General features: G+C 44.6%; 1 protein-coding gene across 1 annotated transcript in view; it reads right to left on the reverse strand.

Annotated features, from left to right (window-relative positions):
• LOC120522645 (A disintegrin and metalloproteinase with thrombospondin motifs 5) overlaps window positions 1–26,583 on the reverse strand; it is a 70,963-nt gene extending 44,380 nt beyond the window's left edge. The window contains exon 1 of the mRNA XM_039743456.1: window positions 25,046–26,583. Within this exon, the coding sequence (XP_039599390.1) occupies window positions 25,046–26,068 (1,023 nt within the window). The 5' untranslated portion in view covers window positions 26,069–26,583. The remainder of the gene's footprint in view (window positions 1–25,045) is intronic.
• Between the last annotated feature and the right edge of the window lie 580 nt (window positions 26,584–27,163).

Here is a 27,163-nt window from a genome sequence, read left to right on the forward strand (position 1 = left end):
CCACAGACACTGCACTGGGTGACCCCGAGCAAGGCACTTCATCTGCCTGCGCTCTAATTGGGTAAAGAAAAAAGAAATGTAACCAGTTGTATCGCTTTGGAGAAAGGCATCAGCCAAACAGATAAATTAAATAAATGTGAATATGCACAGCTCATCACTTCATACACATGTCCGCGTGTAAATAGAATGAAGTATGGGGCACACACATGTGGGCACTGTGGCGGCATGCCTGGCTGGGACAACCCTTCAACACTGGATCAGGGAGAGCAGCCATGGGATGCGCACTACGTCCCCCGGAACACTTGGTGGCAGCGCCCCTGGGTTGCATTGGAACACCGGAGCTCATCCTCGTTGGGTTCCATGGCCACCGCCAGGGGGAGCTGCAAGGCTTCCTGAGCCCGTGTGGACACCCGGAAGTGACGCCTAATTTAGGTTAATTACCACCTGAAGCACTTCCGGGTGGGCTATAAAGGGAGGAGGAGGACGAAGCTGCCTGAGAGGAGTGGAAGACCATTTTTTTGGTGTGCTTTGGTGTGGCACTGTGTAGTGCCTGTGGCACACGGAGAAGATGTGCCCCACGGGTGAAGAAAATAAATCTTTGTGTTTTATTTTACGTGTGCCTCCGGTGTCAGTCTGTGTTGGGTCGGCGCTGATATAGTGCCTTTCACAACACAACATATGTACAGTGGGGGAAAGAAGTATTTGACCCCCCTGCTGAATTTGTACATTTGCTCGCTTACCAAGAAATGAAGAGTCTCGAATTTTGATGGTCGTTTCATTGTAATGGACAACCAAAAATCCAGAAAAGACACATCACATAAAAGTTATACATGATTTGCATGCCATGGAGAGAAATAAGGATTTGATGCCCTACAACCCAGCCAGAATTCTGCCTCCCACAGACTAGATGTGTGCCCACATGGCACACAGTTTACAATCAATCAATCAGATACTCCTGATGTCAATTCCTGTTGTCTATAAAGCCCACCTGTCCACAGCTTCTCCACCACGGCCGGCACACACCAAAGAGCTGTCAAAGGACGTCAGGAACAAGGCCATCAGCAAGAAGCTTGGTGACAAGGTGACAGCTATTGGTCGGTCTGGCTTAAGATTGCCAGTGAACATCCGGGCCTATACATGTACCTTCTTGAGCAGGGGGGGGGGAACCTTGCAGGTGTTGCCAGATTTCAATCCATTACGGTGTAGTGTGTTACCAGTGGTATTCTCGGTGACTGTGGTGGTCCCAGAAGTGCTGCTGGATGTTAATTAGGAAGCACCTGGAGCAGTTCCGGGTGCAGTGTAAAGGGGGCCGCCTCACTCCACTGGGGGAGAAGACGGAGCTTGAGAGGAGTAGGGGCGGCTGAAGTATTGGAAGAGTGAAGAAAAGAAGGGGCTGAGGTTGGCTGGAAGGGCATTGTGAGGTGCTGAATAAAAGAAAAACATCATCAATAGTAGGTGTGTTTGGACATCTGGTGTCATGTCTGTCTGTGTACGGGGGGCTGTCTTACCACACTGTCTGTACAGGTAGATATGGAGGCCTGAGCAGCCGCAGAATGGTCCACATGTAAATATCAGGAGGAGAATGTACAGTCAAAGTAAAAAGTATGTGAACCCTTAGGAATTCTCTCTATTTATGTCTAATTCCCATATAAAACATGGCCGAATCTTCATGTCAGCCCCAATAATGAACAAACACAGTCTCCTATAACTAAAGATACACAGATTTTCAGAGAATTTTTGACCATATTGAATAAATCATTCAAACTGTGAAACTGAAGGTTGGACATATAAGTGAAGCCTAAGATAATGACTTTTTAAAAAGCTCACTGCAGTCCGAATTTAGCACACCTGGAGTCCATTTAATGAAACGAGTTCAGAGGTGAGGTGGCCTAGAATGACTTTGATTGATAAATAAACACTATAAAAGTTTGAGTTATTGACAAGAAACATATCCAGATGGGAATCATGCCTCACACAAAAGAGCTGTCTGAAGAGCTACGATGGAGAATTCATCTACATAAGGCTGGAAAGGGTTACAAAGTCCTCTCAAAGATTTGAGATCTTCATCAGTCTGCTGTTAGGCAAGTTGTGTATACGGTCATATGAAAAGGTTTTTGAGCCCCTCTCAGCCTGCATAATAATGGACTCTCCTTTCAACACTAAAGATACCAGTGGCTTGTCTTTCATTCCTAGGAACATCAGAGCACTGCGGTGTTTTCCGAACAAAGATTTTTAGTGATGCAGTTGAATGAAATGAAATCAAATGTGAAAAACTGGCTGTGCACAAATGTGGGTCCCCTTGTCATTGTGCTGATTTGAATGCCTGTCACTGCTCAATGCTGATGACTTGGTTGGATGAGCTCGTGAAGCCTTGAACTTCATAGACAGGAGTGTCCAATCACGAGTGGTCAAAGGTATTTAAGGTGGTCAATTGCAAGTTGTGCTTCCTTCCCTTTGACTCTCCTCTGAAGAGTGACAGACAGCATGGGATCCTCAAAGCAACTCTCAAAAGATCTGACAACAAAGATTGTTGAGTCTCCTGGTTTAGGGGAAGGCTACAAAAGCCATCTCAGAGGTTTAAACTGTCAGTTTCAAGTGTAAGTAATGGAATCAGAAAATGGAAGGCCACAGGCACAGTTGCTGTTAAACCAACCCAGCAGGTCTGGCAGGCCAAGACAAATACAGGAGCGGCATATGGCAGGATTGTGAGAATGGGTACAGACAACCCACAGATCACCTCCAAAGACCTGCAAGAACATCTCGCTGCAGATGGTGTATCTGTACATCGTTCTGCAATTCAGAGCATCAGTATGGCAGGGTGATGAGAAAGAAGCCCTTTCTGCACTCACGCCACAAACAGAGTCGCTTGCTGTATCAAATGCTCATTTAGACAAGTCAGATTCATTTTGGGAACAAAGTGCTTTGGACTGATGAGACACAAATGGAGTTATTTGGTCAGAACAAAAAGCGCTTTGAATGTAGGAAGAAGAACACGCAATCCAGTAAAAACACCTGTCAGATTTGGTGGAGGTCCCATCATGCTGTGGGGCTGTGTGGCCAGTTCAGGGACTGGGGCCCTTGTTAAAGTCGAGGGTCGATGAATTCAACCCAATATCAACAAATTCTTCAGGATAATGTTCAAGCATCAGTCACAAAGTTGAAGTTACGCAGGGGTTGGATATTCCAACAAGACAATGACCCAAAACACAGTTGGAAATCTACAAAGGCATTCATGCAGAGGGAGAAGTACAATGTTCTGGAATGGCCGTCACAGTCCCCTGACTTGAATATCGTCGACAATCTATGGGATGGTTTGAAGCAGGCTGTCCATCAAATTGAACTGAACTGGAGAGATTTTGTATGAAGAATGGTCAGAAATACCTCCATCCAGAGTCCAGACACTCATCACAGGCTACAGGAGGACAGCGTCTGGAGGCTCAAAGGAGCAAAAGGAGGCTCCACTAAGTATTGATGTCATATCTCTGTTGGGTGCCCACATTTATGCACCTGTCTAATTTTGTTATGATGCATATCGCATATTTTCTGTTAATCCAATAAACTTCATGTCACTGCTGAAATACCACTGTGTCCATAAGTTATGTCAGATATTAAAAGGAAGTTGCTACTTTGAAAGCTCAGCCAATGAGAAACAAAAATCCAAAGAATTCAGAGGGGGTCCCAAACCTTTTCATAGGACTGTAAACGGAGACAATTTGTTATTGTGGCGACTCTGCCTAGAAGTGGGCGCCCTGCCAAGATGACCCCAAGAGCACAACGCCAACTCAGCAATGAGATAAAGAAGAACCCTAGAGTGACAGCAAAGGACTTGAAGAAGTCATTAGAACTGATTAACATCTCTGTTTATGAGTCAACTATACACAAAACATTGAACAAGAAAGGAGTCCACGGCAGGACACCAAGAAGGAAGCCACTGCTATCAAAAAAGAACATTGCTGAACGCCAGAAGTTTGTGAAAGAGCACTTGGACACTCCACAACGGTACTGGGAAAATGTTTTGTGAAGTGAAGAAACCAAAACTGAACTATTTGGGAGGAACAAGCAGAACTTCATTTGGCGTAAAAAGGGAACTGCATATCAACATCATCATCCCTACAGTAAAGTATGGTGGAGGGAACATCAGGATTTGGGCCTGCTTTGCTGCATCAGGGCCTGGACAGCCTGCCATCATTGAGGGGAAAATGAATTCATAAGTTTCTCAACAAATTCTCCAGGATAATGTAAGGATGTCTGTCCGTCAACTTCAGCTCAGAAGAGGCTGGGTGATGTGACAGGACAGGACAATGACCTCCAAAACATCGCAGCAAATCCACAGCACAATGGCTTCAGAAGAACAAACTGCGCCTTTTGGAGTGGCCCAGATCTCAGTGCTATGGACTTGAAGAGAGAGAGAGAGCCACACACAGAAGATGACCAAAGACTATGGGAGAGTTCAGTCAGTTCTGCAGGGAAGAATGGGCTCAAATCCCCCCACACGATGTGCAGGTCTGATCTGCAGTGACAGGAAGCGCCTGGTTGAGGTCATTGCTGCCAAAGGAGGGTCAGCCAGTTATTAAATCCCAAGGTTCACTTACTGTACTTTTTCCACTACCACTGTGAACGTTGAATGAGTTTGTAAAATAAAGACGTGAAAGAGTAGAATTGTTTGTGTGTCATTGGCTTGAGACTCATTGTGTATATCAGGACCTGTGACGTAGATGAAGATCACATCACTTTTTATGACCATGTCATGCAGTAAACCAGATCAGTCCAAAAGGGTTCACGTACGTTTAACTTTGACCGCAAATAAAAACAATCAGAAGGCATTCATTTAATCCAAAGTACGCTTTCCCTTTCAAGTGAGTTCACGAATCTTATTGATATGCTGCACTCCGCGAGCGATGGACTGCCAGCTCTGTCCAAGTGTCGCTCCTGCCTTGTGCCCAGTGCTTGCTGGGATTTCATTTATTTATTTATTTATTTTTTCTCCAGCCGTCTGGAGTTTATTTTTTTTGTCTTTTTCTGTCCACCCTGGCCATCGGACCTTACTCCTTTTCTATGTTAACTAATGTTGTCTTATTTTAATTTCTCATTTTGGCTTTAATGTTTCTTTTCTTCATTATGTAAAGCACTTTGAGCTACTTTTTTGTATGAAAAAATTTGCTATAGAAATAAATGTTGTTGTTGTTGTAGGCTCCAGCTTTGCCACCACGAGACCCTGCCCCTGGATAAGCAGGATGATGAATGGATGGATTATTTTTGGCTGCTAAAAACAGGTGGGGAGACGGCCATTGGAATGAAACAACCAAACTCACGTCATGCATGAGTGCAAGATGATCATCCCGACTACACATCTAGCCCCCTGATCCGACTTTCCCCGACTTTACAGGACCGTCCTCGGCAAAGCCCATCGGGGATTAACACTGAAGTGCAGGTACACACAGAGATACTGCAGGACACACACACACACACACGGAGCTCCAGTCACCAGTGCAGTCAAACCACTGTACTGTCCTGGGCGATACTGGTAATCTGCAGTCCCAGCTGATATCAGTAGGGGGTGCTGCTTGCTAAGCTAATATCACATTGTGTGATCCTGAGGGGTGAAGGTGAGAGCATTGACTGGACTGCCCTGTATTGAATTACGACAAACTACTCTGACTACTGTGACGCCTTTAGATTTTAATCATCAGATGCATTGTAGCAAAAATTGTTAAAAACAACAGGACAGTTGGTTCATTTTCCTTTTACCAATCCCATAGATACGATTTAGTATAAGAAGAACAGCAGCAGATGCACTCTAGGGCTGAATGGTTTGCCTTTTTTGGAGCCTTAAACAGAATATTAGGGTTTGTCACCTTTCCTCCTCCGTGTGAGTTGGGGGGCACTGGCATAGATTGCTTATGCCAGGAACAGCCCTGATTTAAAGGGTCAGTGCAGGATCCCAAATCAGTTGTCATTATCTAACCTGCATAGTCCTGAACAGGGTCGCCTACCCCAGCCAGCATAGTGCCCAAGGCAGGATTAAACCCCTGGAATGGATGCCAGTACATTGCAATGCAAACACACACATAAACCCACCCCAGCCACACACTAGAGCCAGTTTACCATCGCCAATCCACCCAGCCGGCATGTCTTTGGATGGTGGGAGGACCTGGGACACGAACCCTGGTCTCCTGGCATCCCAAAATAAGAGATGATTTCTATTAAAATACTTATGTGGTTGGCGTTAAGGGGCATGATGTGGGTGTTTCCCATGGGTGGCACCTGTTTTGGACCAGCAACCTATCTAGGGTTTCACGCCTACTGCTGTTGTTATAAACTGCGATGAAGCCAATGGAGTCTGGCTGCAGACCTGTGTGACACCATTCAGGGGTCTGCGGCTGGGGGTCTGAAGTGGAGAGTCTTGGCACAGGGTGATGTGTGTGTGTGTGTATAGACAGATAAGGATGCTGGAGGTATCCAAGAAGGGGCGTCTGGGAATGTCATAGTACATAACTTCACAGTATGTAGCGCCTATTGTATTGTGAACGTGACCCCAAGACACATGATCTGGCTGGGATGCTTGTTTTGTTTTTTTTTTGTTTTTTTTCATTCTTTGCAAAGAGTCTTACATTTATTGTTTGTTAAATGGTTTCTGTGCATCCATGACGCTGTATTGCTTTCTTACAGGCGCCGCCATTTCTGTTGACGGTTGCTATGCGGTTACCAGGGAGTGTGCAACACGTGACATCATCATCATCAGTGCAACTGCGTAAAGGTCAGTGTCGTGCACTTCTCGTCAATCTGAAATTCCAGATCCTTCCCAAGTTAAGGCCTCTAGCGGCCACTCCTGCTAGCGTCCTGGTCTCCCCCCCCATTGCGTGACTGCGATGATCGTTTGCTTGCTTCTCCCCATTTTGGCTCTGAAATCCCGACTTTAATTGTTTAATTAAACTTTGTTTTATTTATCTCACGTCGTCACGGTTCTGACCTCTGCCTCGTCATTTTGACTTTGTGACTTCTCTCGATTTCCATTTCCAATTAAGACTTCTGCAGGTCCGGAGCTGACTAGGGGAGTGAATGGCGCTGAGTTAAACCAAATCCAAGGCCTTGGCCAGTCCTGTCCCGCACAGGTTCAAAGTGGCAGGCTCTTGTTGATGGATCCATCCATCCATCCATTATCCAATCTGCTATATCCTAACTACAGGGTCAAGGGGGGTCTGCTGGAGCCAATCCCAGCCAACACAGGGTGCAAGGCAGGAAACAAACCCTGGGCCGGGTGCCAGCCCACTGCAGGGCACACACACCAAGCACACACTAGGGACAATTTAGAATTGCCAATGTCACATGGACTAATTGATCCACAAGCACAAGATGTACATAACAAAATGAAGTCTCCAGCCTTTCGCTAACGTGCACTCCAGTGGGAATGGTGGCAGTGCCAGTGCGCCCTTGGGCATGTCCTCATCGGATCAGTGAGCTTCAGTTGGCTGCACACTGAATACGGCCTCGAGAGGGATAACCAAACACTTTGTTCTGATATTCAGATGTCCCACGGTGGGCTGACAACCCCACCCCAGGGTTGATGTGGGGGAGTGAAAGGTTCACATTGTGCTTTGCAAGCTGCCCGCCTCTTTTTGACATTTTAGATTTATGTAATCGACATTAAAAGCTTATTATGTTTGTGTCTTTTTTTTTTTCTCCCCCGACTGTGATTTCAAGCCCATCTCTAAAAACGAGCGATGAGGCTTTCTGATGCCACGTATATGGGCCGGTGGGGCAAAATGATCCCAGTTAACACTGGAATCCCTGAAGCCAAAACGAGAAAAGTCGTAATCCCGGGCCACCTTAAATTCCTCTCCATTAGTGTCTTTTGTTACACACGGAACACACACGTGAAATGCTTGTGTTCCAAAAGACGACATATTATTGACCCTCTGCAACTCCAGGCACCTCACTCCCAAATAAACAGACTTTTGGGGGGCGATGGGATAGCAGGCTGTCTGCTGCTGATTGACACATTTGCAAAACAAAAGACACCGATGGAGAGGTGCGAAGGAATTTAAGGTGGCCCGGCATTACGACTATTTTCATAGGCTTCAGGGATTCAAGTATTAAGAAAGGGGTCACTGGTGCCAGGAAGCCAGTAAATGCCTACCCTTGTGGGCACACATACATTTATACCTTACTCAAATCCAATTTGGGGATGTCAGGGAGTCGGAACTGGGTGGATGCAGGTGCCAACTCCAGAAAGGGCACCAGTCCCACTCACACACAACCGCTACTGCTTTTTAAATGAGAAGCAGGTGGCGTGGCCCCCACTGGCTATTCTGTGCATGAGGTTGGCCGTTTAGTGCCCCCATTTGGTTTACTGGTTAGTCCAGGTGCAAATCTGCAACATACAACATGTTGCTACTCTAGTGGGGATGCTGGCGAAGGTGGATGAGTTTAAATACTTGGGATCAACAGTACAGAGTAACAGGGGATTGGGGTAGAGAAGTGAAGAAGAGAGTGAAGGCAGGGTGGAGAAGAGTGTCAGGAGTGATTTGTGACAGACGGGTATCAGCAAGAGTGAAAGGGAAGGAAGGTCTACAGGACGGTAGTGAGACCAGCTATGTTATATGGGCTGGAGACGGTGGCACAGGAGACAGAGCTGGAGGTGGCAGAGTTAAAGATGCTAAGATTGGCATTGGGTGTGACGAGGATGGACAGAATTAGAAATGAGGACATTGGAGGGACAGCTCAAGTTGGACGGTTGGGAGACAAAGTCAGAGAGGTGAGATCGAGTTGGTTTGGACATGTACAGAGGAGAGATGCATGCTGGGTATATTGGGAGATGGATACTAAGGATGGAGCTGCTGGGCAAAAGGAGACGGGGAAGGCCTAAGAGGAGGTTTATGGATGTGGTGGGAGAGGACATGCAGGTGATGGGGGTGACAGAGCAAGATGACAAGGACAGAAAAAAATGGAAGAAGATGATCCGCTGTGGCAAAGCAGCTGAAAGAAAAAAGATGTTGCTACTCTACAGTGCCATGGTGGCATTTCTCCAATGGCAGACAAGCCTTCTCCAACTCTTACCACATGTTTAATAAATGAATGCGACTTTAAACCAGCTCTGTATTAAAGAGTGCAGGTGTGTACGCGTGATACTCTGGTGCCCCATTAAGGGCTGGGTCCTGTCTTGAACATGATGATGATGATGCCCGGGGAAGCAGGCTCCAGTGCCCATGGTGAAACCTGAATGGGGTAACCGGGTATGGAAAAAGGGTGAACGAACACCTTGTGCTGGAGCTGGGTGTAACATCAGATAAAGATGAGTCTTTAACTCATTAATGACAGAGCGACCCAATGCATGGTATTCTGCATAGTGTTTCCGATCACCAAAAGGACAATGAAGTGTAAGTCCACACGTCATTGTAGGACCTCGCTGAGTTTTATTAACGCAAAGTAAAGCTTTTCTTTGGAGTCTTTCGGAGCAAAGAAGCTCCGCCGATGTCCTAATGTGCTACCAATTTTCATCTTTCACTTTTTAAGCTCAGGCGGGGTGCTGTGTATTGCTGTCGGTGAAGGTCACCCGGAACATTGTCCGTTGTCACCCCAGTTCTAGCGTGCTGTCATTGTCACTTAGTGTCACACACGGCCATTATTAAGATCTTGATGCGCAGTAGTCTGTGATCAAGAGGTAAATTTCAGCTCCCTACACTCTAACACGGCCTGAATAGACTGTATTAACCCCTGATTGAGCCTTTGTGAAGGCCTCGTTGTAGATCATGAAGTGACATGCAGACGCACGCTGTAGTTAGTCCCTCTTCTTAATGTGCTACCCGTTTTAATTTCTTTATTAGACCATGCGCATTTATCACACTCAATGAAGGTCACCCGTGGAATTGTCCGTTGGACTGCAGGGCGCCCCCAGCTCTAGCGTGCTGTCATTGTCACTTAGTAGTTCTTATTAATATCACACACGGCCATTACTGAGATCCTGATGCGTAGCAGTCCGTCATCCAGGTGTCAATTTAGGCAGCCTACACTCCAACATGTCATCATTTGACCTTAGTTAAGTGTTACTAACATCTAACAGAGCCTTTGTTAGGGTCTCATTGTACAGCACTAAGCGACTTACACTTCACACTGCAGACGGCTGCCGATTTCAGTCTTTCATTTGCTTATTTAGCTGGGGTGCTCCTTATTGCTCAGTATTAAAGTGTGATTGTCCATTGGACTGCAGGTCACCCCCTGCTCTAGCGTGTTGTCATTGTCACTTAGTAATTCTTATCAATATCAGACACGGCCTTTATTAAGATCTCGATACGCAGCAGTCAGTGATCAAGGTGTCAATTTCAGCCGCCTACACTCTAGCACAGGGGTGTCAAACTCCAGGCCTGGAGGGCCGCAGTGGCTGCAGGTTTTCATTCGAACCCTTTTCCTAACCATTGACCAGTTTTCACTGCTAATTAACTTCTTTCCCCTTCATTTGAATTGATTCGTTTCTTCATGAAATGGCAGTCAAACAGAAATGAGACATGAAGCGAGCCAACAGATGAGCAGCTGAACTGGGATGTCAAATTCCAACCAATTTCACTCCAACCAGTCTATTAATGAGATGCTGATTCTTGCCTGTTGTTTAATTGTGTGGTCTGTTGCTGCTCTTATTCTGCTACAGAATTTTCTCTTCGTCAAGGTGTTTTGGTGACCTGAGCAGATCAACCTTACTGAGACCTTCACCTTTCTTTATGTTCAGATATTGTGTGACAGGCACAGGTGAGCTGGTCGTGTCTCATTATTGTCTGGCTGCTGATTAAAAAAGAGAAAACTAAGGGGCCGGAGTCAAGTTAATTAAAACTAAAGCAAAAGAAGTTAATTGGCAGCAAAAACTGGTCACTAATGAAGGAGATGGTTAGAATGAAAACCTGCAGCCACTGCGGCCCTCCAGGCCTGGAGTTCGACACCTGTGCTCTAGCAGGTCATCATTTGACCTTAGTAAGTGTTACTAACATCTAACAGAGCCTTTATTAAGGTCTTGTTGTGCAGCACTAAGCGACTTACACTTCACACTACAGATGGCTGCTGATTTCAGTCTTTCATTTGCTTATTTAGCTGGGGTGCTCCTTATTGCTCAGTATTAAAGTGTGATTGTGCTTTGGACTGCAGGTCACCCCCTGCTCTAGCGTGCTGTCATTGTCACTTAGTAATTCTTATCAATATCACACACGGCCATTACTGAGATCTCGATACGCAGCGGTCAGTGATCAAGGTGTCAGTTTCAGCTGCCTACACTCCAACATGTCATCATTTGACCTTAGTTAAGTGTTATTAACATCTAATAGAGCCTTTGTTAAGGTCTCGCTATACAGTACAGCACTAAGCGACTTACACTTCACACTACAGATGGCTGCTGATTTCAGTCTTTCATTTGCTTATTGAATGGCGGTCAGTGGCTTTATACCCAGGGTGCTCCTTATTGCTCAGTTTTAAAGTGTGATTGTCTGTTGTACTACAGAAGACCCGTTTCTAGTGTGCTGTCATGGAGGCAGAACCAGACCACACATTTACAGTATTAAGACCTTGAAACATAGCAGTCGGTGACTGACTGAGAGATGAACGGTAGGCAGCCCACGTTGTTCTGCGTTCTCATTCGACATTTGTAAATCAAATTAACACCAAGTAAAGCCGTTGTTTGGCTCTTGTTGTATAGCAGTTAGTGACTTGCTGACACAGTGTAGATGGCCGCTGTTCTAATGTGGCACTAAATAATCAAATTAAAGGCTAAGTTAAGTCTTTAATGTGCTTATTGAATGGTGGTCATTTACGTGCTCTGTATCGCTCCGTATTAAGGCGGACATGTCAGTTGGTAGCCCCGTTTCTGGCATTCTGTCATGGAGCCTTTTTAAGAAGGCATTTTAAAAGATCATAATACCTAGCCGCCCATGTCTAAGAGATCAACTGTAGGCATCCCGCATTGTTATGTGTTCACAATTTACCATTCAGAGTTTTACTAAAAATCTAATCAGCCTCGGTTATTTGTAGACTTACAATGTCACAAAGGCATGTTACTGTTAAACAAAACAACTTCCGGAAAATAAAAATGGAAAGCGCTCAGTTGAGGGTCCAGAGTTTGTTACCTCAGTGGTGGTCAGTGGGCCCCAGTGAGATCAGCCTTTTTTATTTTTTCTATATTTCCTGTGTAAAATTTCCTTTACTAGGTTGTCATGTTGGTTTTATGCTCCATGTGTTTGAATGAAAAATGCAATACATTTTATTAGTACACATGACAAATGCTTTGCACTGGGAATGTCACCAGTAACTTTGTTGGATGACATTTCTGCACTTTGAGTGATCTCTCAGGGACTGGCCAGCTAGTGAGAGAGAGAGAGAGAGAGAGAGATAGATAGATAGAGTGAAAGGCACTAGATAGATAGATAGATAGATAGATAGATAGATAGATAGATAGATAGATAGATAGATAGATAGATAGAGTGAAAGGCTCTATATAATAGATAGATAGATAGATAGATAGATACAGTAGATACAGTAGATAGATAGAATAGGCTCTATTTAACAGATAGATAGATGTGAAAGGCACTATAAACAGATAGATAGATAGATAGATAGATAGATAGATAGATAGATAGATAGATAGAGTGAAAGGCGTTATATAATAGATAGATAGATGTGAAAGGTGCTATATGACAGATAGATAGATATGAATTGCACAATATAACAGATAGATAGATAGATAGAAAGACAGATATGAAAGGCTCTATATAATAGATAGATAGATAGATAGATACATAGATATGAAAGGCTCAATTTAACAGATAGATAGATGTGAATGGCACTATAGATAGATAGATAGATAGATGAAAGGCACTATATAATAGATAGATAGACGTGAAAGGCTCTATATAATAGATAGATAGATAGATACAGTAGATACAGTAGATAGATAGATAGAATAGGCACTATATAACAGATAGATAGATGTGAAAGGCGTTATATAATAGATAGATAGAGTGAGAGGCACTAGGTAGATAGATAGATATAACTTTATTTGTCCCTTGGCTTTTTACAGAAGCTCTTTGGTCAAATAAACAGGTAAACAGATGAGTGTGCAGCTGAGGTATCACAGATTGGGCTGCTGGGTGAATCGTCCGCCAGTGTGATCGAGTGCACAGACTCTGTCATGGAGTTTCATCCCGTCCGGGGTGTTGTGTCCAGTCCTATACACCCAGTGTTTCCTCTACATGCCCTGGCCATTCAGCACTTTGAATTGGATTAAAATTCTCTGAGAATGTCTTCATAAAGGGATTTATGTCGATAAGGATGGGATGTAATATAAGCAATCAGTCCATTGATCGAGTGACTCTATGCGCGGCACCATTTTCTACTGTAACACGAGCGGCTCTAAAAAGCTCTTTGCGACCGCGCACCATGAAAGACGCTCTATAAATAGAGCTGGAGGTATCGATTCGCTAGTGGTATTCGTTACACGCGGCCCGCCTGACTGAGCCTCTCCTTCCAGGTCTATTTGCGAGGCTCCGTCTCTGCAGACGCTCAAATTTAGACTCCAGGCGCGCCTGTCTTGTTTGCATCTTGCATTTCGGGAGCTTCAGGCGGTCATTTGGAGAGCAGTGAACCCCCCAATGCTGGCCAATGGACTGTCCTGAAGATTTGAGTTTTCAGCTGGCCCACGGCTTGCACCCCTTTAGTCTTCTGTGTAGTTTTAAATGCATCTCCTTGTAGTTGCATGGCATTCTCCTTCTGGCTTCCATCAGCGTCATGTTTGTATTCTTATTTGCATTTGCTGCTTTAGCTCTGATCTCTTGAGTCAGTGAGCCTCCATTGTTTATTCTCTAATGCACCTTGTAATGATGCACACTGTTAATCTGTCAGTGGCGCCGATTCATTCATTCATTCGTTCATCCCTTCACCGACTCGCTTGGTACTGCCGTGTGAAATGCTGAAGAATGGCACCCGGGCTCAAGTTCACATTCATTGTCACTGTCTACCAAACAGAGGAGCGCCCTCAGCTGCACACTCGCCCAAAAGTGTTAACGCGGCATCTCTATATACGAGGGTATGTCTGCCAGCTGCTCTTACACGCTGTAATGAATCCCCACTTAAGCCGGGGCGCGGTCGATCGGCTGCTCTCTGCATTGTGCTGCCATGTTGCTTGGATTTTATATTCTGACCTGCACTTGTGTGTTGTGTCAAAGGGACATTCCAGATCATTCATTCTTCCGCCACCTTATCAAATGTTTGGTGACACGTGCTTACAATGCTGTCGGTCTTATTAAATAAAGATTCATTCATTCATCCGACCACTGCCTGTCTGTGTGCATTTAAAAGGTGACTGTTATGTCCAGAATTTAACCCTGTGTTTCTTTAAGAGTTTGTACATAGTTGATTTACTAAAAGACAAGGCAGGATGGGAATAAAGAGGGTGTGGTGAACTGATGGTTTGTGGGAAAAAAGGTTGAAATAAAAAAAACAATAAGAAAACATTTGGGCACAACCCGTGTGTGACGAGTTTTTGTGTTTGGATACAACAGTGCCCACAATAATGTGCAGGACAGAAAAGAAACACTTCACTGCTTGACTTCTCCAGTCACGAAGAGCCTCAGGTCACCCTGCATTGTGACAAGAGAGTCTTTGAAATTTGCTTGGTGGCACTGATTAATGCACAGGCTGTTATTTAACATAAAGGGTTATATACAGTTACTAAAACACCCCAGCTCCCTACTGCTGACGTCATTCTTCACCCTTCGGTCCGCAGCGTCTGTCTCTTGGTTTACTGTGAATATATCGCTCCTGAAAGCGAACTTTGCTTCCTAGCGCAAAATCAACCGGAATGTTCAAGCAAATTATAGAAACAAAAGATCTCAATCCGTGAAATGGTTCTCTCGTTCGCTAACTAAGCGGAATTAAGGTTACGCCCCGAGGCAGACGCCTGAGTGAGGAGGGCCCCGCGGCCCGATGAGTCTCCCTGTCTCGGATTCGCACTAATAAATCGGTACCGCAAGCGAACTACGATACTTAGTGCGATGAGAGAAGTCACAAAATCAACCGGAATGTTAAAGAAAATTATAGAAAAAAAACCCGATCTAAATCCGTGAAGTAATTCTCTCGTTCGCTAACTAAGCGGAGGTGGAGCGGCTCGAATCCAGGCTAGCACGTGAGTGAGGAGGGCCCTGCCCTCGGCCCACAGCCTCTGTCTTGGAGTAGCGTGAATACACCGCTCCCACAAGCGAATCGTGATTCTTCGCGCAATGAGAGAAGTCGTAAAATCAACCAGAATGTTCAAGGGAATTCTAGAAAAAAAGCCCGATCGAAATCCGTTAAGTAGTTCTCTCATTTGCTAGATAAGTGGAGGTACGAATCATGCCAAGGCTGGCGTGTGAGTGAGGAGGGGCCCCTCCCCTTGTATTTGCGCAAATAAATTAGTACCGCAAGCAAACTACGATACTTATCGCGATGAGAGAAGTCACAAAATCAACCGGAATGTTCAAGAAAATTATATGAAGAAAAAAAAAAACCCGATCTAAATCCGTGAAGTAGTTCTCTCGGTAAAAGTGGACAGAACGTGCTTGGACCACGACATTTTTAAAGCTGTTTCTTAGCGAGCACCTTTGGGCCAAGGGTAACCTACATTCCAAATTTCAAATCCCAAGTCCTCATGGTTCGAGAGATTTCGTGATGAGTGTGTCAGTGGTATTTTAGATATACCCTGCATAGGTATTTAGTACTAGCTGTCCCGTGTAGTGAAACAGGACAAAATTTAAAAATCAATTAAAACAAATGCAATTTATATTGAGAAGAAAGTATATTGATAGCTTTGGTATCTGAGGGTCTCTTCATATACATTATTTTTGGTTTTGCTGTTGGGGCGAGACAGTATAGCTGTGATCTCTTTGCCAGAAATGGAAAAAGTTGGCAAGGTATCTCTGGCCAAACAGAAGGTAGGTACGCTTCCACGTGAAACGTTGGCATTGTATCCGATCGTGTTCAGCTCTGACGGGAGAGCGTCCCCTGTGTGTCGCCGTGATATCTCCGACCCTCTAAAACACAAGTACAGTAGTTCTGATCTCTCTTTCTCTCTCAAAATTAACAATCTGTAGATGATAATGAGGGAGGCAGGGTGGCGCAATGGTAGCGCTGCTGCCCCGCAGTTAGGAGACCTGGGGTTTGCTTCCCAGGTCCACCCTGCGTGGAATTTGCATGTTCTCCCCGTGTCTGCGTGGGTTTCCTCCCACAGTGCAAAGACATGCAGATTAGGTGAATTGGCGATCCTAAATTGTGTGTGTCCTGTGATGGGCTGGCGCCCTGCCCAGGGTTTGGCTCCAGCAGACCCCCGTGACCCTGTAGTTAGGATATAGCGGGTTGGATAATGGATGGATGGATAGATGATCATGTCTGCTGAACAAACAGGCATCGCTAGCTGAGAGAACACGTGGTGAGAAGTTAGAGCGACTGGGGGGTGAGTGAGGAGGACCACGCCCACTCCCCCCTCCCCTTGGCCCGAAGCGTCTCAGAGGTGCGCTAATATATATCGGTGCCGCAACTGAACTATGATACTTAGCGTGATGAGATAAGTCGCCAAATCAACCGGAACATTCAAGAAAATTCTAGAAAAAAAAAAAGCCCGATCTAAATTCATTCAGTGGTAGTATCGTTCGCTAGGTAAGTGAAGGTATGGTGCACGCCCTAAGGCTGGCGCGCGAATGAAGATGGCCCCGACACAAAACGTTGGATTTTATATATAGAGAGATGAAAGGCACTCTACAATGGATGACGTTTCACTCACGGAGATGTTCGCGTCATTTTGTGCTGCAATGTAAACTCTATTTGTAAAGAGAGATCTGTGACAGAGCTTGTTATGAAAGTTGCTGTGTGTTATACTGATTAATACATCCATTGTTAGCAATAAAAGGTGTTACATTATGGGACATGTTAATGAATTCATTGATTACCACAAAAAAATGTTACGGGCAACATCCATGGGGTGCAGTGCATCTTCTGAACAAATCCAAACCGTATTATGGGATATCACCTACTGTTGAATATTTGTAATATTTCGATTTTACTATTATATTGTATTGAGGAATACTTTTGTTCTGTTCTGTGTATTGTATAGTACCCCCTTTTATTTTTACACCCACTGCACTCCCAGCCTTCCTGGAAAAGGGGTCTGTCTTTGAATTGCCTTTCCTAAGGTTTCTTCCATTTCTTTCCCCTTACAAGAGTTTTTTTTTTTAGGCTGAGGGAAGGGGGGCTGTCAAAAGTCTTTTGGGCTATTATACAAAAATAAATTGTATTGTATTGTAATGTGCCCTGTATTGGCTGGGATTGGCTCCAGCAGACCCCCGTGACCCTGTGTTAGGATATAGCGGGTTGGATGATGACTGACCGACTGACTGATGAATGACTGTATTGTAATGTGAACTGCTGTGAAAAGCAGTGCTTACCATGAAAGGTGCTACAGTATATGATATATATCGATGGGCAGACTCCGTTCATGAGGGACTTTATGTCTTCAATGTTAATGTGAGTTCTGTGCAGAGCATTTTATTAATAGCGTTCACCGTGAAAGGCACTATATATGATATATCGATCTGTGCATAAATCACTCATAATAAAAGTTGTTGTGCTTTGTATTGATTGAGGCGTTAGTAGCTTGCCATAAAGATGCCATCTCCTTAATATATGAACTGAAGACCTGCACTGACTACCACCATGGTGGGCATTGAGCCTTCTTGAGTGGTAACGTGAATTGCTTGAGACTTTTAATAGTGCTTACTATAAAGGCACTATATGATATGTATCGACTGTTCATGAGGTTACCATGAAACTTGCTGTATGATATACTGATTGATGCTTTCATTGCTTACCATAAAGATGCTATGCAGTACATTAATGAATGAATGAATATCTGGACTAAGTGTGAGCATGGGGTTCATTGAATCTTCTTGAATGGCAATGTAAATCGCTTGAGACTTTTAATAGTGCTTACTACGAAAGGCGCTATATGATTTATATCGATGGGCAGACTGTTCATGAGGTGCTTTGTGTCCTCGGTGTTAAAGTGACTTGTTTTGACAGAGCTTACCATGAAACAAACTTCCCGATATGCTGATTGGTGCCTTCATTGCTTACCATAAGGATGCTATGTGGTACTGTGGTACATGAATGAATGAATGCATGAATAGCTGGACTCACTGTGACCATTTGGGGGGGGATTACTGCATCTTCTTGAATGGTAATGTGAATTGCTTTATTAAGAGACTTTTGAAAGGGCTTACTATGAAAGGCGCTATATGGCATACTGATTAACACATTCATTGCACTGACTTTTCTTCTTCAAGGGTAATGTAAGTTGTGTTGTGCAGAGAGTTTTGATAGTGCTCACTGTGAAAGGCGCTATATATTGATCAGTGCATAAATCCATCCATCCATCCATTATCCGACCTACTCTATCCTAAATACAGGGTCTGCTGGAGCCAATCCCAGCCAACACAGGGCGCAAGGCAGGAAACAAACCCCGGGCAGGGCGCCAGCCCACCGCAGGTCAGTGCATAAATCACATATTATAAAATTTGCTGTATGTTATGTTGATTGAGGCATTAGTGGCTTACCATAAAGATGCCATCTGATACATTAATGAATGAATGAATACCTGGACTGGCTACGAGTATAGGATGGGGGCCACTGAGTCTTCTGGAATTGTAACACGAATAGCTTGAGACTTTTAATAGTGCTTCCTATGAAAGGCGCTATATGATATATTTGGTCAGTCATTTGAGAGGTGGACCGACTCTATCCCATGAGTCACCTTTTGTCTTCTTCAGTGTTAATGTGTGAGTTGTTTTGTATTGAGATTTTTTGATAGTGCTTACCATGAAAGGCGCTATATAATATTTAATCAATGCATTCGTTGCTTGCCATAAAGATGCTACAGGATGTGACATTTAATAAGTGAATGCCTGGACTGGCACTCATTTTAATGTGAATTGCTTTGTCAAGAGCCTTTTGATAGAGCTTAGTATAAAAGGCGCTATATGACATTTGATCAGTGTCCAAGGGGTGCATTCACTCTTTTTGAACCTGAATTGTTTTATAAGGTGTTTAACTTTGAAAGGCACTATACGACATATCGATTAATACATTGGCATAACTTGCTCTAAAAGATGCTAAGCTCCTTTCCTAGTAAGAGACAGCTATCACTATGAAACGTGCGTTATGATATATCGACTAGTTACTGAATCACTTACTGTAAAAAGGTGCCATGTATTCTACGTATAAATGAATTAGTCGCTTACCATAAAGATGCTATATGATGCATTAATTTAAGGATGAAGGCTACAAACATTTCTTGAATGGTAATGTGAATTGCTTTGTTAAGAGACTTTTGACAGTGTTTCCCATGAAAGGCGCTATATAATATATTTAATGAGTGATTGAACAGATAGGCAGACTCTGTTCATGAGGTGCTTCTTCAATGGTAACGTGAAGTGTTCTCTCTGAGAGTTTTGATGACGCTCACTGTGAAGGGTGCTACATGATAGATTAAAAAGTGCAGGGACCACTTGTTATAAAATGTGCTATATGCAATATTGACTGATGCATTAATTACTTGCCGTAAAGACACTCTATGACACACAATGAATTAATGAATGAATGGTAATGTGAATTATTTTGTGAAACTATCTATTATTATAATGCTCTGTAAACTAAAGCTGGATTCCAATACGCACAGTTCACGTGGGACACTTTGTGCTGCTACAGTATGTGTGGCTGACATTGAGGGGTGTGCCGAAGACACGGCCAGCCATTCTTTTATTAACTGAGTGCATATTGTGCTTGAAGTGCTTGGTGGCGCTCTCTCCTGTCAACGGCTTGGATAACACTTTTGTCATAGGATTTGTTATATAAAGTGCTATGTAATGGACTGCCTGCCTGCATGCATGCAACGACCTTCAGACATGCGTCCTTCTCAAGTGATTTGTGAATCGGGCCAGGAATTAAATGGTCACTAAGAGCTCAGACCGGCACATTCATTCAGTCACTCTTGGAGAGAATTTCAGCAGTGGTACTGATTCTGTTATTGGGAGCTTTGTGGTCTGCTCTTTTATATGAAAGATAATTTAGAAAGTAAATATTGATTGACACATTTCTGTATACATGTTGTACTCGGCATCACACTGAACTGTACAGCACAGCGTTTACTATGAGGCAGCCAGCCAGACGGCCATTTCCAGAGCCGGAGGACACCCGGCCTAAAATCAAGACGCGGCCACGGATGAGCTCGCCAGGCACACGCTGTGTGAAGGACTAGAAATACACTTTGAGTGAGTACTTACTGGGAAAGGCGCTGTGTGAAAGAAATATGAAGGAAAGCATCCTCATAACTGACGCCAGGAATGAGGGCATTAATAAAATGAGAGAAGGAACAAATCACTCGTCAAGGACTGGGAAAGAAAAAGGAAATGTGAGGACCGGCGTGTCCTAGTACTACAATAAAAAAGATACAGAAAGAAAGTACTGTCTGTCTGTCTATTATATAGCGCCTTTCATTCTATCAATCAAATAGTGCCTTTCACATCTATTAATTATATAGTGTATTTCATCTATCTATCTATCTATCTATCTATCTATCATATATTGCCTAATATCTATTAATAATATAGTGTGCTTCATTATTTATCTGTCTTATATAGCGCCTTTCATGTCTCTCTATCCCTTTCAAATTATCTATCTATCTATCTATCTATCTATCATATAGTGCCTTTCAAATCTATCTATCTATCTATCTATCTATCATATATTGCCTAATATCTATTAATAATATAGTGTGCTTCATTATTTATCTGTCTTATATAGCGCCTTTCATGTCTCTCTATCATATAGTGCCTTTCACATCATGTCTATCGATCTATTATACAGTGCCTTTACTATCTATCTATCTTAAATAGTGCCTTTCATATCTATTAATTATATAGTGTGTTTCATTATCTATCTATCTATCTATCTATCTATCTATCTATCTATCTATCTATCTATCTATCTATCTATCTATCTATTATAGTGCCTTTAATATCTATCTATCTATCTGTCTATCTAAAATTATATAGTGCCTTTCATATCTATCTGTCTATTTAAAATTATATAGTGCTTTTCATATCTATCTAGCTGTCTATTTAAAAATATATAGTGCCTTTCATATCTATCTGTCTATTTAAAATTATATAGTGCCTTTCATATCTATCTTTTATAGTGCCTTTCATATCTGTCTATCTAAAACTATATAGTGCCTTTCATATCTATCTGTCTATCCATTCATCCATTATTCAACCCGCTATATCCTAATTACAGGGTCACGGGGTCTACTGGAGCCAATCCCAGCCAACAGGGCGCAAGGCAGGAAACAAACCCTGGGCAGGGCGCAGCTGTCTGTCTATCTATCTATCTATCTATCTTATATAGTGCCTTTCATATATATCTATCTATCTGTCATATAGTCCCTTACATGTCTATCTATCTATCTCCTATATAGCGCCTTTCCTGACTTATCTATCGTGAACATTTTTGACCACAGCTACTGTATGTGCGAAGGCTTGTTACTTATGTCCTTATTAAATAAATACTGACAAGTGTTAGATGGCACTGCTGAAGAACCTTACAGTTTAGTGTCCATAATGTGTTCAGTGATACTGCTTGCAGTGAAAGGCGCTATACAGAGTTAACATTAAACAGATCATCAGAGGCCAGGATGGTACGCCTCTGTACTGTGAGCTGTCACACAAAGCTCTCCGTGATGGGAGTGTAAGAGTAGGGCCATATCAAATGAACGGCATCTGTGTTCGTTATCAGAGCGCCGGTGTACCACGTGCGGCGTGCTGCTGCATTACTTGCCCGGTGTTGCCCGCCGCTCTGTCCCGCGTGCTCTCCGTGAGGAGGCTCCGTTATAAACACAGCGATTCAATGAAGGAGCGGACGCCATTTGTTGTTACGTCAAACGCATTCTAAAACTCTTTGCGGTAGTCTTGTATCCACGGCGGATCACTTTATAATGTATATGACTGTTTGTCTGTTTAATCTTGAGGAGCTCTTTAGGTGGTTATCCTTTGTGCCAAAGTTTGCAATGTAAATAACACATTCCTTCAGGAATAGGTGACACAATAGCACACTCTGGATGGACTTCAGTCTGGGGTGTTTCTGTGTTCCTTTTCCTGCATTTGTGGTATTTTGGAAGTCTGGCTTACTGCCACACAGTTTGATATTCACACGTGGCCCAGGACGAGTGCATGGCGGGGAACTGACCACCAGTCCAGGGTTTGCTCCCGAACTCTGTCCGTTGCAGCTGGGACAGCCTCGGGCTTGTAGTGATAAGGTAAAGAAGAAGCTGTGCCCCGTGCCATGCTGTAGCCTCCTCTGACGTGAAGTACGGTGTAATGGTAGAACAGTGCCAACTGAAAGAGCTAAAAATAACTTAGCGTCATGACCTAAATAAAGATCAGATACGAGACCGGGAGACTTAAAAGAGAGCTCGCACACCAAAAATATTTCAGTGTATTTAGTAGCGCTGTGTGTTGAACTCGTACAAACAAGTGAATTGATAAAAAAAAACAAAAAAAAAAACACTGAAATGGTCGGGCAAACCTACAGATTTGAACCGGAGCTCCGGCGCACGAAGGCACGATTCTCAAACGCCCGCTAGAGTGCACTGCAGTCGCTCTGGAGCCCGTCTGCTCGCTTCAGTCTTAAGTAAAAACTGTAAATAAAACTAACGAGCTTGGGAAGGACACCAAATTTGTGCTGGCTCGAGACTTTTTTTTTAATATATATATTTATTTTTGCAACACCTCTCCTCTCACGAATTTTGATGCGCGAGCCCATTAGCAAGGAGGAGGCAGGTGTCGAGCGGCGTGCACGGCAGTCGCGGGAGCGTGCGTGTTCAACTGCCGTGGTTTACCACCCAAATATTCTACCGCGCAAATTGGTGGAGCGGCCACATTGAAGGAAAGGAGTGGGGTGGGTGTTTTGGGCCAGAGTGCAGCTGTCGGTGTGCGGAGGTGATTTGTGCAAACTGTGCGTGCAAATGATTATCACGGAGCGCAGAGGAAAAAAGGCAAACCGAGCGTGGAAAGGAGCCAAGCCGGGGGGTGTAGGGAGGAGATACGGAAGATTTGAATAGGTAGATAAACCGATAGGAAAGGCGATGTGTACATCTGGTAGATAGATAGAGAAAGAGAGAGAGAGATGTGAAACGGGATTTATCTATACGATAGATGGACATGAGTGATTCAATAAGCTAGAAAGCAAAGGGCAATATATACAACTGAGATATAAAAAGGTACTATATAACAGATATGAACGTTGCTGTAAGACGGATAAAAGTAATGGCACTATACACAAATGATAGATAGATAATAAGGCGCTATATAATACTTAAACAGATATGAACGGTTCTGTAAGACAGTTAAACGTAATGGCACTATACACAACTGATAGATGTGAAAGGCGCTATATGCAACTGACATATGAAAGGCGCTATAAGAGAGAAAGGTGCTTTATACATCTGATAGATATAACAAGTAGTATAAGCTAGAACGCAATAAGTGCTATATAATGCTAAAAGATATGAAAGATGCTACAAGACAGATAAACATTGACAATATATACATCTGATAAACAGATATGAAAAGCGGAATAAGCTAGAAAGCAAAATGCACTATATACAACTGATAGCTACGTAAGGCGCTATATGAAAGGCGCTATAAGACAGAAAGCAGTGTCACTATATGCGACTGATAGATATGGAAGGCACTGTACAATACACGAGTTTGAAAAGTGCTATTTACTATTGATAAAAAAAATTGAAAGGTGTTATATATAAGGTACTAATATATATGTGTGTGTGTGTGTGTGTGTGTGTGTGTAGATAGGAAAGGCGCTATATAATAAATAGGCTAATATAAAACGATGGATAGATACGAAATGTGCCATATAATACACATCAATATGAAAGACATTGTAAGATAAAGATAAATCAAAAAGTGCTATATACTACTGTTAGATTTGACAAGCGCTATATTTTAGATCGATAAATAGAAAAGGTGCTATATGATAGACTGGTAGATATGAAAGGCGCAATAAGATCTAGAAAACAAATGTGCTATATATAATAGATTTGATAGGCGCTATATAATAGACAGATATCAAAGGCGCTGTAAACTAGAGAGAAAGCAAAGACGCTATATGTAACAACTAGATCGACATATGAAAGGCGCTATATACAAATGATAGATTGAAAGACGGATATATTGATGTTATGAAGGACGCCACATACAACTGATAAGTCGACAAATACGACAGCCTAGCGCAGAAACACAGCAGCCAACTCCTGAACTTCCTCGCAGTCCCTCTCCCTAAACGACCCTCGAATCCCGAACAACAGGAACGCAACGCAAACTTGTCAAAACTCAACAAGCCCCGGCATCTGCAACGAGCTGCTGCCTAACATCAAATAACGCCTATGCAAGAGTGCTTTGGGGGTCGGCCTGGGAGGGGCTCTCAGATTAAAGGGTGGGCTCTGTGCCTACAATAATAGCCGCGCAGCCGAGGATATTGAATGTAACAAGAGTTTCATGAAGTTTTCAAGGAGCGTGCGGGAGCGCGGCCTCGATGAAACGCGCCGCCTGAACCGCTCACCCTGGAATGGCCGTAATGGAAAACAGTTTTCGGAAGCGCGCGGCTTCCAAAATAAACGTGGCGGGGTGCGCGCACTGGGTCGAGTAGACTTTACAGATCTCTCTCACGACCCCGTAAGCGGGGCACTCTGTCTGCTCTGTAAAACCGCAGGGGAGGACTGGAGCCACTCCTTCGGCTCACTTTTCATCGGTGTAATGAGCGGATTGGCACCGTTTACTTGTCGAATCCAATCGTGTTGGCGGCCACAGCAACAGGTGTGCCGGAGAGTCGCGTGACGCGCCAAATGTGGCGTCACAAGCAGATGGGAATCAGAGTCCCGCCTCGAGCCCCGCGATCCCAGCCCCAGTGGTGGGCTTACCTGTCTGGTGAACAGAATGGCCGCGTCGTAGTGTTCCTCGTGGTCGTCGTCCAGTTGATTCTGCTGGTTCTGCCACTTACAGAAGCTCTTCAGAGTGGTGGCGGCGTTTTTGTTCACCTCGATGCCCTTTTCCTTGTCACTGAGCACCACTACCTTGACCACCGCCAGTCGGATCGGGTTTTCAATGCTGGCGTGTCCGTACAGTCTGGACGCGATGGACGCCAATGTCAGCAGATAGTGTTGCAGGTCCTTCCCGTACTTCTTAGACATGGACTCGTCGGCCACCAAGAGCAGCTCGACGTGTCTCGCCCTGGAGACCGATCTCCGATTTCGTCCTCCGTGGACGCTTCCCTCCTGGGATCTCCGCAAGCGTTGCCTCGCCAGCACCTGCTCCTGATGGTGCCACCCCCATCTTCCCTTCCGGGAACGCGTCCCGCAGGTGTCAAGAGCGGGGACGGAAGCCTCGAAGCGAAAGCTCTCCCGCGTGTAGTAGTGCAGACCCCGGTGCGAGTCCTGGTCCGAGCCGTACACCTCGTTCTCCGCTCCCTTAGCCCTGATGAGGGGCTTTACGGTGTAGCGGGCGTGTCTAAGGGCAAAAAAGCCGTCCAGCCCCCCGCACAGGTTGAAGAGGGCCAACGACTCCGGGTGCGAGTCCACTGTCCCCCGATAGTAGCACTCCCTATGCGCCGGGTCTCCCTGGATCGCGTCCACGTATTTGCTGTTGAAGTGGTGGGACAAGACGGACTCATCCCTTTCCATATCCAACAGGAACTTCTTGCCGTCGGCGTACAGCAGGTATCCCACCTTGCCATCCCCAGAGTAGATCTGGTCGATGTTCTGCACGATGCCATTTTTCCTGCGGGGTGGTCGGTGTGTCCGATGCTGGCTTTGCAGCCTGCCTCCCGCGACAGGTGGCAGGGCAGTTCGGGCAGGAAAGTTCGACTGGGATAAATCCGACTCTTCCAGGTGCGCGCTCACGGAGCAAAGAAGCACGAACCTCCAAAGCAGCCTCGGAGACACCATGGTGAAGTAGGAAAAAATTTATATGTGTATTAAAAAAAAATAAATAAATAAAAGCAGCTTGCGGCTCCACCGGCGCCAGCGCTTTAATTGGTGTGCTGGCGCTCAATCCCCTCTGAGAGCTCCAGCAGCAGTCGTCGCGAGGTCCCGAAAAACCGGCACATCGGTAGAAAGAGCGGCGGAGCCGTCGCAAACTTGAGCATGTGGAAACTCTCCTGCTCGCAGGTAGGAAGCCCTCCACGCAGAAGTAGGGGAATGAAAAACAAGCGTAAGTGAACAAGCATTAAAGCGCGCACACAAACACACACGCACAATTTTAACAAGACATAAATAAGTCGGGCGCCCGCACTCGAGGCCGCCGGCGCTCCCCAAATCTCCAGATGTGAACGCGGAGAGCGCAGGGTGTAATGTGAAGATGAGAAGAGGCTGAACAATGAATTTATAGCGGAATGACATTGCTGCCTGGGCTATTTCAGCAATTGGTCACAGCAGGGCGAGCGAGAGCGAGAGAGAGAGCGAGAGAGAGAGAGAGAATCCCTCTCTCTCTCTCACACACACACCACTCCCACACTACTTCGTGTACACACACACACACACACACACACACACACACTCCAGACAAGAAATGATGCTTGCAAGGAGTAGGACATTCTTCAAGGCTGGGTTATATCTGCACCCTCCCATCACACGAACACACACACACACACACACGCGCTCGCGCTCGCGCACACACACACAGACATTTTCCGAATCCCTTTCTACAGCGCGCTCTTTTCAAGGCAGGGTAAACTCAAACCATCTCCCAACAACATCGCTGCCCCCTCCCTTCTTTCATTCCTTTGCTCTTTTACTCCATTTGGTTTTTCAATAGACGAGCTTGCGCTAGACACACTTACTGATGCGCGTTAGGTGGGGGGTGGGTGGGTTGCGGTGATCCGACTCCAGCGGCCGTAACGCGAGTGCAGGATGACTCCATCCTCCAAATGTTTGATGACGATGTAAACAGGCCGGGGCGCAATTAGTTAACAGTTTGGAAATATACGCTGACTGGGACGCGCGCCAGCTCGCTAAGCGCTGACACCCGGGGGAGCGCTCTCC

This window comes from Polypterus senegalus, chromosome 2, assembly GCF_016835505.1.
Source record: "Polypterus senegalus isolate Bchr_013 chromosome 2, ASM1683550v1, whole genome shotgun sequence".
Taxonomy (NCBI): Eukaryota; Metazoa; Chordata; class Cladistia; order Polypteriformes; family Polypteridae; genus Polypterus; species Polypterus senegalus.